Source organism: Notamacropus eugenii, chromosome 6 (assembly GCF_028372415.1).
Source record: "Notamacropus eugenii isolate mMacEug1 chromosome 6, mMacEug1.pri_v2, whole genome shotgun sequence".
NCBI classification, from domain to species: domain Eukaryota; kingdom Metazoa; phylum Chordata; class Mammalia; order Diprotodontia; family Macropodidae; genus Notamacropus; species Notamacropus eugenii.
The window spans coordinates 158551420-158564594 of NC_092877.1; the positions used below are offsets into that span (position 1 = coordinate 158551420).

General features: G+C 39.8%; 1 protein-coding gene across 1 annotated transcript; it reads right to left on the reverse strand.

Annotated features, from left to right (window-relative positions):
* Positions 1-1901: 1901 nt before the first annotated feature.
* Positions 1902-12888, reverse strand: C6H4orf46 (chromosome 6 C4orf46 homolog). The gene is made up of 2 exons (XM_072621371.1): positions 12557-12888; positions 1902-4317 (listed from the first exon to the last, which is right to left on the reverse strand). The coding sequence occupies exons 1-2, from the start codon at positions 12764-12766 to the stop codon at positions 4144-4146; spliced, it is 384 nt and encodes a 127-aa protein (XP_072477472.1). The 5' UTR covers positions 12767-12888; the 3' UTR covers positions 1902-4143.
* Between the last annotated feature and the right edge of the window lie 287 nt (positions 12889-13175).

A 13175-nucleotide genomic window follows, 5' to 3' on the forward strand; every position in this document is an offset into this window, starting at 1 on the left:
CCCGCTTGGGGAGCCCCTGTCTGCAGCCACCTCTCAGCTTCTATCTCCCGGGGGGGGCCGAGCCATGGGGGCACCCCACTCCCCTCTCGACCCGCCAAAGAGACTCTCTCACCGACCCTCGTCACCTGTTGGTGGGGGGGCTTGTGCCGCCGCTGGAGATCCTGTCCCTAAAGCCTGCTCGGATCTGTACCTCTCGGAGCCGCGGCCGCCGCAGGTCCTGGCTGGGCTCCGCGTCTGCAGTGCGACGGACCTTTTGCGAGAGGTTTGCAGGTCCCTCTGTGGGTGGAGGGACCCGCATGGCCGCAGGATATCCCGTCTCCGTAGCCCGCTGGGATCTTTTCCTCACGGTGTCGCGGCCGCTGCAGGGCTGCACTCAGCTCCCAGTCCCGGCGCCCAGTCCACAGCGCGAAGGACCCCCGCGAGAGGTTTGCAGGTCTCTCCGGAACAGAAATCTCCCTCGCTCCAATATTCCGTGGTGTCTGGGTGCAGAATTCACCGTGGGTTGGTCCCCTCTAGCCGTTCTGTGGATTGTGGGTTCGGAGCTATGTGTATGTGCGTCTTTCTACTCCGCCATCTTGGCTCCGCCCCCCCAGAAAGTAGAATTTGAATTTCTTGAATCCAGGAAAACTAAGAGGCCAAGGTGATGAGAAGGTGTATTCCAGACAAGACAGCTAGTATAAAGGCAAGGAGAAGTTACCGCCAGCAAGGCTGAGCCTTGCTTTAAAAGCTCCTGTGCCAATCAGACTGGGATGGCCTGTGAGTAGCCTCTGCACTCTTATCTTTAAAGAAGATAAAAGGTAGAGAGATGGTAGAACATGTGTGAGGGACAGCAAGTAAGCCAGGATGGCTGAACTATACAGTGGATGGAAGAGATAAAGTCTAACAAGACTAAAAGGTTAGGAAGGAAAAGGCAGGTTATAGAGAGATTTAAATGACAAAAAAAAGTATATTTAATCCTAGGAGACTATGAAGTCTATTGAGCAGACTGCCAAATACACTATATATTATATATAAATAATATAAATACTACTATACACTACACTATAAATACATCACTGTAGTATCTAAATGAAGACACTTAAGGCAAGAACAATTAGAAGAATAAACAATAAGTCAGGTGAGGCACACTGAGGCCCTGAATTAAGATGGTAGCTGTGGGGGGGGGGGGGGGGGAGGGGTAGAGGGAGAGATAAAGAGAAAATGAAGGTAGAAACATTTGGAAACAGAGGATGGTTAGGATGAGGATGGCACTGAGTGACTGGAAGGTGGTGCCCCAAAGTAAAAAGTAGAGAAAAGGAGAGTTTGAGGACAAATAATGAATATATTGAGTTTGAGATCCCTGGACAGTCTAAAATATCCAAAAGGAGTGATTTAGAACTTTTAGCTCAGAAGACATACTAGAGCAGGATGTATAGAGTTGGAAATCATCTACACTGAACGTGAGAGTTCACTTAGTAAACTTATTTGTCCTCATCTTTGCCCATTCCTGTGGGACTTTCCAAGTAATAGGCATGCTGTCAGGAAAACATTTTGTACCCACCTTAACAATTCTTTGACATAAGTTCTGAAGTTGTTAAAAATCTAAGATCATTGCCTGGAAATTTCATGGTTCTGGCAACCTGGCAACAAAAAGTCAAATGGACTGTATCCATAAATTATAGGAAAATGACAAAGCACTGTTCCTTGATGGCATTGCTTTGGTATGATACTTAGCAAGTGTTCTTTAAACAAAAACAAAAGGCATAGGAAAAGGTGAGGAAAGGTGAAATGAGGACATGAAATTTTAACTTATTTGCCTATTAAGGATTATAAAATAAATGCAATAGAGTTGGGAATGTGGGTTAAATGTACTAATAATCATTTTGTTAAATGAATTTATAAATAAAGTGGAAGCTTCAAAGTTTGCTTTATGAAAAAAGTTTATTTTTACATAAATAAAATTGTTTCTACCACATTCTTTTAAAAATATTTCCTCTATCATTGAAATAACTACCTTTTTGGTACAGGTTACACAGTACAGAATAGTCCATCAGCTTTTGCTAAACTTATCTAAAATATGGCAACTATTACTTCCTTTATCTCTTCCATTATGGGGTTTCAGGACTTAATTCTCTAAGCACCTATTTACAGAAAATTTTTAACATTACACACAGATTTCTCAGATTTTATTAACAGTTATATTTAAATGGCTTTGGTATCAACACACAGTACAAATTAACCACAGGAACAACAAAAGATTCAGGAAAAAAAAGTGACTATCAGTCAGACCCCTAAAAAATTTATGAAAAGTGGCTAATAATAAATTTTAAATTCAGTATCACTGAAACAATTAAAACAATCGACTGCTTTCAAGGGTGTTACAGAAACACTAAGTTACATACAAATGACTACAGAAACGCTAACTTACATATATCCACAAAGTATCATAGAACCATACAAGCACAAGGCACTTTAAAAATAATAATCAAATGTACAAAAGGATTAGATATAAGAAATTGTAATTGTCAGTAAAAAAAAAAAAAAGGCCCCTAAGTAGGAAAACATGATGGATATACATGTGTTCCATGCAACTTTTAAAAATATTCTGAGTGAAATTTCAGGTTTCATAAAAAGTTAAAAAAAAACTTTCATCATTCATACTTTTAAAAGTACACATCTATTGTGTTTACATATATTTAAAAGAAGTAAGGCAGTGGTTCAGGTAAAGAATATATCTATACCTGTGTTGAAGAAAAAACGTTTCCTCCTACTCAAGGAAGCTTTAGATTGTACATTCAAAGGAGGGAGAAATGGTCAATACTTCCACTGGTCAATATTTCCATTCAGATACGAGGGGAAAAAAATAACATTTCTATTGGCAATTAGCATTGAACCAGGGAAGAACTAATACCAAACAGTGTGATTTAGTAGAAAGAACATATAGAACTAGAAGCCAGAAGTCCTGAAATTCAAGTTCTAGCTCTCCCACTTTCTCTGAGACTCAGTTTCTCCATCAGGAAAATGAGAATACTTATATAGTATACAGAGTCTGACCCAACAATAAAGATAGGAAAAACTAAGTGGATGAAGAATGATCTAATTGTCATTTTCCTAGACCTATGATATACAAACAAGTGAACAGGTACTAAGTTGGCTATCAGCATCTTAGACGTACTCCTCAGACGGACAATGAATTGGACCCAGGATTGAATACCAAGAATACAGATTGGAGTGCTTTTCAAAAATAACAGTTACTTTCAACAATTCCAAACTGCTTCCTGAGTTAAAAGTCCCCTTTTTTTGAAAGTAATATTCTTCAACTGAAACAATATAGCTATGAATCATAGAACACCACAGTATCTAAAAATTTAGGTGACCCAAAGGGACAAAAGCAAAACATATGGTGAGCACAAACCAGAAGTATAACATCATCAATAATGAGGTGCACACAAGTGGCAGCCCAAAAGTTATCATCCTAGAGAGATGCATTATCAGAAAAGAAGGTGGGCCAACCAAATAGCAAAAGTGAGGAACAACAGATAAACATCCTGGAGTACTGCACTGGTACCAGCATAATTTTAAAAAACTGAAAGGAAGACCTTCAACAAATTGAATGAATTGCTTAGGGCAAATTGCTGAAAGCACATATATAAAAGCCACGCAAGAGGAGAAGGCATGAATGGGCTGTGGTCTATACTGTTGGAGGGAGTATCCTCATTGATGAAGATCACAGATCTACTGAAGTACTAAGATAAAACACTTGTACTACCTAGTCTGAGGATCTTGTTGGAAAAGGTATTTGTAAATTTTAAAGCATTCTAATAACTGAATTATCATATTTCTGAGTCTCTTAATCTCAGACAAAATTTATAAAAGTAAAATGAGCTTGTGAAAGGTTAGTAGGCACAAACTGATTCAGGAAAAAGATGAAATTCAATCCAGAGTCAAAATTAAGTAAATATTTTCCTTTTGAAACAGGAAAGATACACAAGGAAGTAAAGTCTTAACATTCAGTTACAAAGCAAAGTGTCATAAATATCCATAACTGTTGAAAATAAAGTCTTATTACATCCATAGGTGCAAATAACACATGGGAAAAAGTGCAAGCATTATACATGTAGCAAATCTGCCCCTAATTTCCTAAAACAGTCATTATTTCAACATCTAGTTGGTTGTGCTGCATTGATTCTCCGGTTTCAAGGAATCATAGCCTTCTTTTAGCAGACCCCTCCATGTTTTAAGGAATCGTGCATTTTCAGTACATTTGAATGCCAGCTCTTCCACCTGGGCTGAAACAGCAGATGTGGCTTCATGAAGTTTAATCAATGAAAAGGCTGCCTGTAATTTAAAAAAAAGAGAAGAATCAAAATATTGTATTTATTTCACAATTATAAGTGGTCATTTCACCATAGGCCTTCCAACAAATAAACAATATAGACTCAACTCAAGATTTTTAGTGTGAAACTCCATATTTTTTAAAAAAGCAAGAAAAAAAATCTATATAAGATCTCGTTTCAGGGTGACTAACATTTTTTAACAAAGTAATTTGAAAAGATTTGTGTCTCATGCCACCTACTCAAATAAGTTCAAAATGTATATTAAAAGTCATATCAATATTACCAAAGAAGTCCAGGAGCAAGAAACAGAGATTGCATTTAAAATAACTGTAGACATCATAAAATACCTGGGAGTCCACCTGCCAAGACAAATCTAGGAACCATATGAACACAATTATAAAACACTTTTTTACATAAAGTCAAATCTAAACAATTGGAAAAATATCAACTGCTCATCGGTAGGCCAAACCAAAAAATAAAAATGATTAATCCTACTTAAATTAATTTCAGTGCTATACCAATCAAACTACCAAAAAATAATTTTATAGAGCTAGAAGAAAATAACAAAATTCATCTAGAAGAACAAAAGGAAAGAAAAGCATCCTAGCTGTATCGGACCTCAAACTGCATGCTAACATGCTAATCATCAAAACAATCAAGTAGTACCTAAAATAGAGTGGTGGATCAGTGAAATAGATTACAACACAATACACAGTAGTAAATGACCATAGTAATCTAATGCTTGATAAATCCAAAGACCCAAGCTTTTGGGATAAGAACTCACTATCTGACAAAAACTGCTGGAAAAATTGCAAAACTAGGTACAGCATATACCATATACTATATACCATACACCATACACAATATACCAAGATATGGTCAAAATGGGAACATGATTTAGAATAAAGAGTGACACCAAAAACAAATGAAGAAAGCAATGAATAGTTTTCCTGTAAGATCTATGAAGAAAGTAAGAATTATGGCCAAACAAGAGATAGAGAGCATTATAAAATGCAAAATGGATAATTTTGAATATATTAAATTTAAAAGGTTCAGCACAAACAAAACCAATGCAAACAAAATTAGAAAGAAAGCTGAGGTAAAAATATCACAGCAAGCATATTTGATAAAGGCTTCATTTCTCAAATATGGAAAGAACTGAGTCAAATTTATAAGACAAGTTATTCCCTAATTGATAAATGGCCAAAAGATATGAAGAAGCAGTTTTCAGATAAAGAAATCAAAGCTATCTATCTAGACAGAAGAAAAAATGTTCTAAATAACTATGGATTAGAGAAATGCAAATTAAAACCTCATACACCTATCAGACTGGCAATTATGACAGAAAAGGAAAATAGTATATATTGGGGGGATATGGAAAAATTGGGACACTAATGCACTATTGGAGGAGTTGTGAACTGATTCAACCATTTTGAAGAGCAATTTGGAACTATGCCCAAAGGTCTGTATATTAAAAAAAAAATTTAAGTGAAAAGAACCTATTTATACAAAAATATTTACAGTAGTTATTTTTGTGATGGCAAAGAATTGAAAATTAAAGGGATGTAGATCAATTGGCGAATGGATGAACAAGTTGTGGTATATGATTTCAAAAAAAACCTGTAAAGATTTACATGAACTGATGCAAAGTGAAATGAACAGAACTAGGAGGACATTATACACAGTGAAAGCAATACTGTGAATGACTTGGCTATTCTCAGCAAAACAATGTTCTAAGACAGTTTGTAATGGTAATTTAAATGGGAAGATCTTTCCCATTCATTAATAGGCTCATGTGACCTGCTTAAATCATGTGGAAGCCCAAGTCACATGTGGTGGGAGGAGCTTGCTGAAAGGCTGGAACAGGAAGGGTGGAACAGAAATGGGGGGAAATTCATAAGAGTGATTGGGGGCAGAGGAGAGAAGAGACATGCAAGTAGACACAGCTTAGCTCCTGAGTGTTCGTTTGTTTGTGGGAAGGCCCCAGCAGGGTAAAGGAGGCTTGGGAATGTCTTTGTCCCCTGCAGTGCTAATGTGTATTGATTTCTTGGTTACTGTGACAGATTTGACTTTCTGGTGTCTGAATAAGTGTTTTTCTTCTGCCTTCTATATTGAGTGTCTGTTTTACTCTGCATTTAAAAACTACCCTGGCATATTCATAGTCGCCCTTGCGGTTGTGAATATTGCCTGGCTAATACACAGTTACCAAGAATTCATGATAAAAATGCAATCTTATCTCCAGAGGAAGAACGACTGGAGTCTGAATACTGACCAAAGCATACTATTTTTCACTTCATTTTCTTTTTGAGTGGGTTTTATTTTTTGGTCTTTGTTTTCCTTCACAACACGACTAACACAGGAATATTATTTGCATGACTGAACATGTATAACCTATATCAAAACTGTCTCAGGGAAAAGAGAAGGAATGAGAGAATTTAGAATACAATTTTTTTATTATAATAATTGTTTTTACATGTAATTTGGAAAAAAATATTCAAAAGTGTTAAAAAAAAAAACCTAGGCTCAGATGCCACCTCCTACAGGAATGCTATTAAAAAAATTATTTATACTTTAAAGAAAAAAAAAAGGTCATACTGTAAACAAATTGGAAGAGAAGAGAGTAGGGATAGTTCTTGACCAAAGAAAAGATAGAGTTGTTCATAAAAGATAAAATGGGTAATTTTGTTTACTTAGAGCACTGGGTTTAGACTCAGGAAGACTCATCTTCATGAGTTCAAATCCAGCCTCAGATACTAGCTGTGTGGTCTTGGCCAAGTCACTTAATCCTGTTTGCCTTAGTTCCTCATCTGTAAGATGAGCTGGAGAAGGAAATGGCAAACCACTTCAGTGTTCTTGCCAAGAAAATCCCAAAAGGGGTCATAAAGAGTCAGACATGACTAAAATTCAACAGCAGTAACAGCATGACAGGAAAGGTTTTGCAAAAACAAATTGAAAGAAATAAGAATCAAAAACAAGACCACTGAGAAAAAAATTTTCAGCAAGTTTCTCTGTTAAGTCTAATATTTAAGATACAAAGCACAGTGCTTGGTAGAGTGTTTAACAAGTGCTTTAAAAGATATATATATATATATATATATATATATATATATATACATAAATACACACACACACATATATACAAACAAAAACTATTTCCCAATAGATAAATGGTCAAAGGTTAAGACCACTTCTCAAAAGAAAAATCAAGCTATCAACAAATGTGAAAAAAATTATTCAAAGAGAAATACAAATTAAGGCAACTCTATGATTTTCCAACTGTAGTGCCAACCATACCTACGGCAGCCATGAATATGCTGGCATGGTTCTAAATTGTGAAATACGATAGACTCTCCACATGGAGACAGAACCAAAACATTTATTCAAACATGAGCTGAATTCCAACACCAAAATGCCAAATCTATCATAGTAACAAAGAAACAATACACAATATACACAATAACAATGCAGAGGGAAACATCATCCCCAAGCTCCTCCCACCACAGGTTCCATGTGACTCAGATTCCATGTGAACCAGGCAGGTCACATAGGCCTATTAATGGATGGGAAAGATCTTCCCATTAAGAAGCAAAATTACATTAACAATAAGCAAAAACACATTATCAATACACTCAGCCCTAAGATCTTTCTTATCCATTATATAAATCAATAAGACAACTAGTATCCACAGAACTTTAACAGGGAGAGCAGAAAATAAGCATGTAAAACAATATCTTAGGCAACTGGTGTCAACAGAACTTTACAGTATAACAGGGATCACACAAAATAAGCACATAAAACAATATCTTAGGGTGGGACTTGAGCACAAGCACCACATCATTCCCTCCTCAAATGAATGGGGCCAAAAATCTTGAGCTAACGGGTGAAGGTCTCTTCTGCCATAGCTACTTCCTGCTGAAACTGGATGTAGAGCTGTTCCTGCCCCCAAAAGGTCCCATTCGAGAGGTCAGTTCTTTAGCTGGCAATTTGAGCTTGGTCAATGCTAGGTCCAGGAGTGACACATCACAATCGGGGACGGGGGTGACATCTGGCTTAAGCAATCAGGTATCTACAGGTGGGGGGTATTAAGCCTGCAGGAAACAAATCTAGCAAACAAGATGAACAGACAAAAAGCCAAAAGAACAACAAGGAGACAATAATCAGAAGCAGGGTAGATATAGGGTCAGCCATGAACCCACCATCACTGGGTTTACTGTTTTCCAGTTTGCAGTTTGGGGGTTATCATTCTGGCTAGAGGTATACTCTCTTTAATCTGAGCTGAGGTCTAATCAACTTCCTATTCTCCCTGGGGGAGCACCAAACTTGGATACAATGTTTCAGCAGGATCTGTAGGGGGCAGATCTTATTTCCCTGCTCAGTCTAATATCAAGTCCCTTTTCTCTTTACATTTTGTATAGTTCATTAGTTGGAATGCCATCTATTCTTCCAAAATCTACCCCTGGTCTCAATAGAGCAGTAAACAATTCTTTTCTTGTCAATCTATTCTGACTTTGAATTTGCTGGCTATTTATTTATTCTTCTCTCTCAAGGAAATTTATCTGTTTCACGGATTCTCACCATCCAATACCAATAATTCTCTCATACTTTGGGTGAACCACCTCAAAATATCTGTGACCTTCTACTGAGTAAAATCCTCAAACATTACGGCCCCCTGATTTTCCTGCAGTGTTGGGTGTGCTTCTGCGTGAGAAGCCTCCCATGCCTCATTTCTCTTGTTACTTTTTTGCTACTTTTTGTGAGTTAAACTAACAATAGTTTTTTCTTCTACCACCTAAGACTTTCTAGATTGCTCTTCTAAAGGAGAGTTTGAACGCTGCAGGATAAAAAGCTTCTCATACAAACCAGCCAATTCCCTTTCAATTGAGCTTTCTCTTCCAGCATCCTGTCTCTGCTTTTACACATAAGGCAATAACTTGTTAGCAAGGCTCAGCCTCTCCTACGTACCCCTACCTGTTCTTTTCCTGTTTCTATTGGTATTCCTTGCAAACACCTTTCCAAATCTCTAGGTTCTCCCTTCCATAGCCTCAGTTCCCAGTTTTCAGAGTCCCGTGCTAATTTTAGCCCATTCTCTTGCTCGGAAGGAGTAAGGTATATCCTCCCATCCTGGGATAGTCATTTCCCTCTCTCTAAAGCCTTCCTGCCTCCAAATAGAGGTCTGATATTTTGTGATCCCATCCTTGTCGCTATTTGTAGCGCCAATGCAATATTCACAGCCCCTATGGCAGCCATGAATATAATATGCCAGCACAATTCTGAATCATAAAATACAACAGACTCTCCACATGATAGAACCAAAACATTTATACAGATACTAGGAAGTCAAATCCCAATACCAGAAAACTAAATCCATCATAGTAACACAGAAATAACGCAATAACAATGCAGAGGGAAACACCATCCCCAAGCCTTTCCCCTCCTAGGGCCTTCCCACAAACCAGCTCCCTTAAACAAATCACAAATAGGCTCCCTTAAACAAAACCATAAACAAGCTCTTCCATTCATGCTAGCCAGTTGCCTTTTCCAGCTCTCACTGATCTCTAACTTCCTCTCAGCTCTGCTCTAGCTCTGCCTCTTCCTGTTCCACCCTTCTTGCTCCACCCCTCCTGTTCTACCTGTTCAGTAAGCTCCTCCCCCCACAGGCTCCATGTGACTCAGAATTCCATGTGACCAAAGTAGGTCACATGGGCCTATTAATGGATGGGAAAGATCTTCCCACTGAGAAGAAAAATTACATTAACAATAAGAAAAAACATTATCAATACGCCACCTCATACCTATTTGAATGGCTGTGAGGACAGGCATTCATTAATTGATTGTGTGCAGAAGTGAAATGGGTGCAACCATTCTGGATCTACACTCAAAGAGGAAAAGGAAAAATATGCACAAAAATATCTGTAATCAACACTTTCTGTTGCAGAAAAGAACTGGAAACAAAGTGGGTACCTATTGGTTGGTGGAATGATTGAACAAATGTGACATTTGAGTGACTGCTATAATAACCAGTCATAACTCCAGAGGACTGAGGATGATACACACTTCTTACTTCTTGGCAGACAGAAGATAAATTAGATGGAGGTGAAGAATGAGGCATCCATTTTCAGAAATGGACAAAATGTGAATTTTTTTGATTATACTATACAGAAGGGAGAGCAGGGAAGAGTAGGTAATGACAGAGTTGCAGAGTAAAGTTGATAACATTAAAAAAACTTTATATAATAGATTCCATTTTATGTATAATCTTTTTTCTGTATGTTTTATATGTAGAAATGTTCTTATTTGTTGATATTTAAGTTCATAGTAAAGCAATAAACTACCACCTGGTATCTTTTGCAATGTCACTTCAGAAATCATAATTCCAACACCATCTCTTTATAGATTAAGTAAACTAAGACCCAAAGAAGTTATATAGCATGCCTAAGGTCACACAGGTTATCTACCTGGTCTGTGATCTAAAGCATTCTAGCACATATTTTTACCCATTGTTCCAGGATATTTGTCTCTGGAACACAGTTTCCACAAATCTACTCCCAAAAACTAAATTATTCTTCCCACATATAAGTATTCTTTATTTAATGGTCTTTAAAAGTACACAAACAAGTATAAAAGCATGTTCAGATGCTGACATATATTTACTAAAAGAGAAACTTAATTCATCTTTTCTGAGGAAGGCTGTCCTATTATTTAAGATTATCTAGAGGGGAAAAAAATAAAATAAATATGGCTAAAAGTAATTGAAAATTATTTTTTTAAATCAACAACATATATTTAACAAAAACCTAGTTCCCCTTCTTTCATTCTAAACAAGTGGATTTATTCTTAAAAACTCTCCAAGAAAGTGATTCCCTAACCCAATAACTTACTCCCTAAAATCCCTTGTAACTATAATCCTTCCTTTTGCAATCTAAATCTATTTCGTTTTGTTCAGTCTTTGCTGGAAACAAATAGCTTTTTTGCTATTGTTGCAGGAGAGGATTTCACAAGTCTGTCAATGCAAAACCCTGAAAGCGTCTTATCAAATCTTGGCTTGGAGCAGAGTGCCATGCAAGCTGATGGGAATTAGAAAAAAAAAAAGAGGTATCTATAACCACTATTTACTAAAATCAACCAAGCTAATAATGCATCACAGTTATTTCTTTACTGGAGAAGTGAGGGAGCCAGAAACCAAAGGAATGAATCTTCTTTACCCTTCTATTGTCTAGCATATGACTGGCAGCAGTGAAACAAGGAGAAGAGCAAACAAGTTCCTGTATTATGTGCCAAACAATCTACTAAGGTTTTACAAATATTATCTCATTTGACCCTCACGATCATTATTATCCCCATTTTACAGATGAACAAATCGAAGCTGACAAAGGTCCTTAAGTGATTTGCTCTAGGTTACACAGCCAACCAGGCTCAAGTTGAACATTAAAGGCTCAGGTAGCCAAAGTTTGTGTGTAAGCAGGTAGGAATCCCTACCTCATCTGCAAATATTAAGTTCCTGCTACTGGCTGGTGGTCCCCCTAAGTTTGGAATGCGTTCCCTTTTTTCTAGCCTCCTTCAAGCACGGCTGAGGACCACCTCCTAAAAGAGACCTTTCCTGATCCAAATAATTACTCTTGTGCGAACTTTCTATTTACCTTTCTGAGGCGCTGGGGCTCGCACAGAGCGGGGACTTTTAAAACATTCTGACTCCTGGTCCCTCGCATCGAGATGTTTCATTCTTTGTACTGGCACCCCCAGCCTCTAGCACAAAGCGTGGCACGTAAATAATAATAAACGCTCGCAGACGGTGAGACCGGGGCCCCTGCGTGCCTGGCACGCACCGGGCAGGGCCTCGCCAAAGTCCGAACAGAGCACGACAAGCTCGGGGACCGCCTGGAGAAAATCCCCCAAAGCTCGGGAGGGCGGGTTTCCCGGCCCAGAGGGGCCGTGTTCCCACGCAGACTCAGTAGCGCCGCAGGCTTTCAGAGGGATGGGGACAGAGGCAGACCCGAAGTCAACAAGAGGCCGTTATCGGGGAAAGAGCCGTGGGTTTAACCCGTTCGCACCCCAAGGCCCAGCGTTCGGGGACGAACCTGGCCAACCTGGGACTGCGGCCTCCGAGGCCGCCCCCCCCGGGACACCGCGTCCCCGGCCGGGACGCCCCCTGCGCGGCCGCGGCTCCCTTTGTCTCAGCGGGGCCGAACGGGAGGGAGGAGGGAGAGTCGTGGGAACTCAGGGCGGGCGCCTGGCCTACTCACATCATCGATCTGCATCTCGACCTCCTCCAGCGGGTCCACGGACGGCGATTCCACGGCTCGGCCCCGCCCCCGGCTTTGGTTCCTGATCCTCCCGGCCAGGACCGCCGGGAGCTCCGGGGACAAGGAGAAGGCGGCAGCGCGGGCCAAAGGGGACGAAGGAGAAGACGGAGGAGGAGGCGGCGGCGGCGGCGAAGCTCGGGCCTCTGCCATGGTGAACACAAAGTGTCCGAAGCGCGGAGCGTGAGCCCCAGCAGCCCAAACGAACCCACACTAACCGTCAGAGTAACGGTCTTTCAACTGCGCGCGCCCAGGACGCCCCGCCCCTTTCTCCCTTCCTTCCTCCTCCCTCCTCCCTCCTCCTTTCCGTCTGGCACCACCCTTCCACGCGTGGAGGGGGTGGAGCAGGAGCCAAGTAAACATGAGCGCCTGGAACAGCCAATGAGTTTCCAGGCACAGGCTTCCATTTATAAGCCCATTGCGCCGGCGCAAAGAGATTTCCTCCATCAGGCGCTCCCTCGAGCTCGTCCCAGAGCACTACAGATCCCAAGATGCGCTTCTCCTCCTCGTCTTCGTCCCTCCTCCATTCGCGTTGTATGATGGGATTCATGGATTCCCCCAA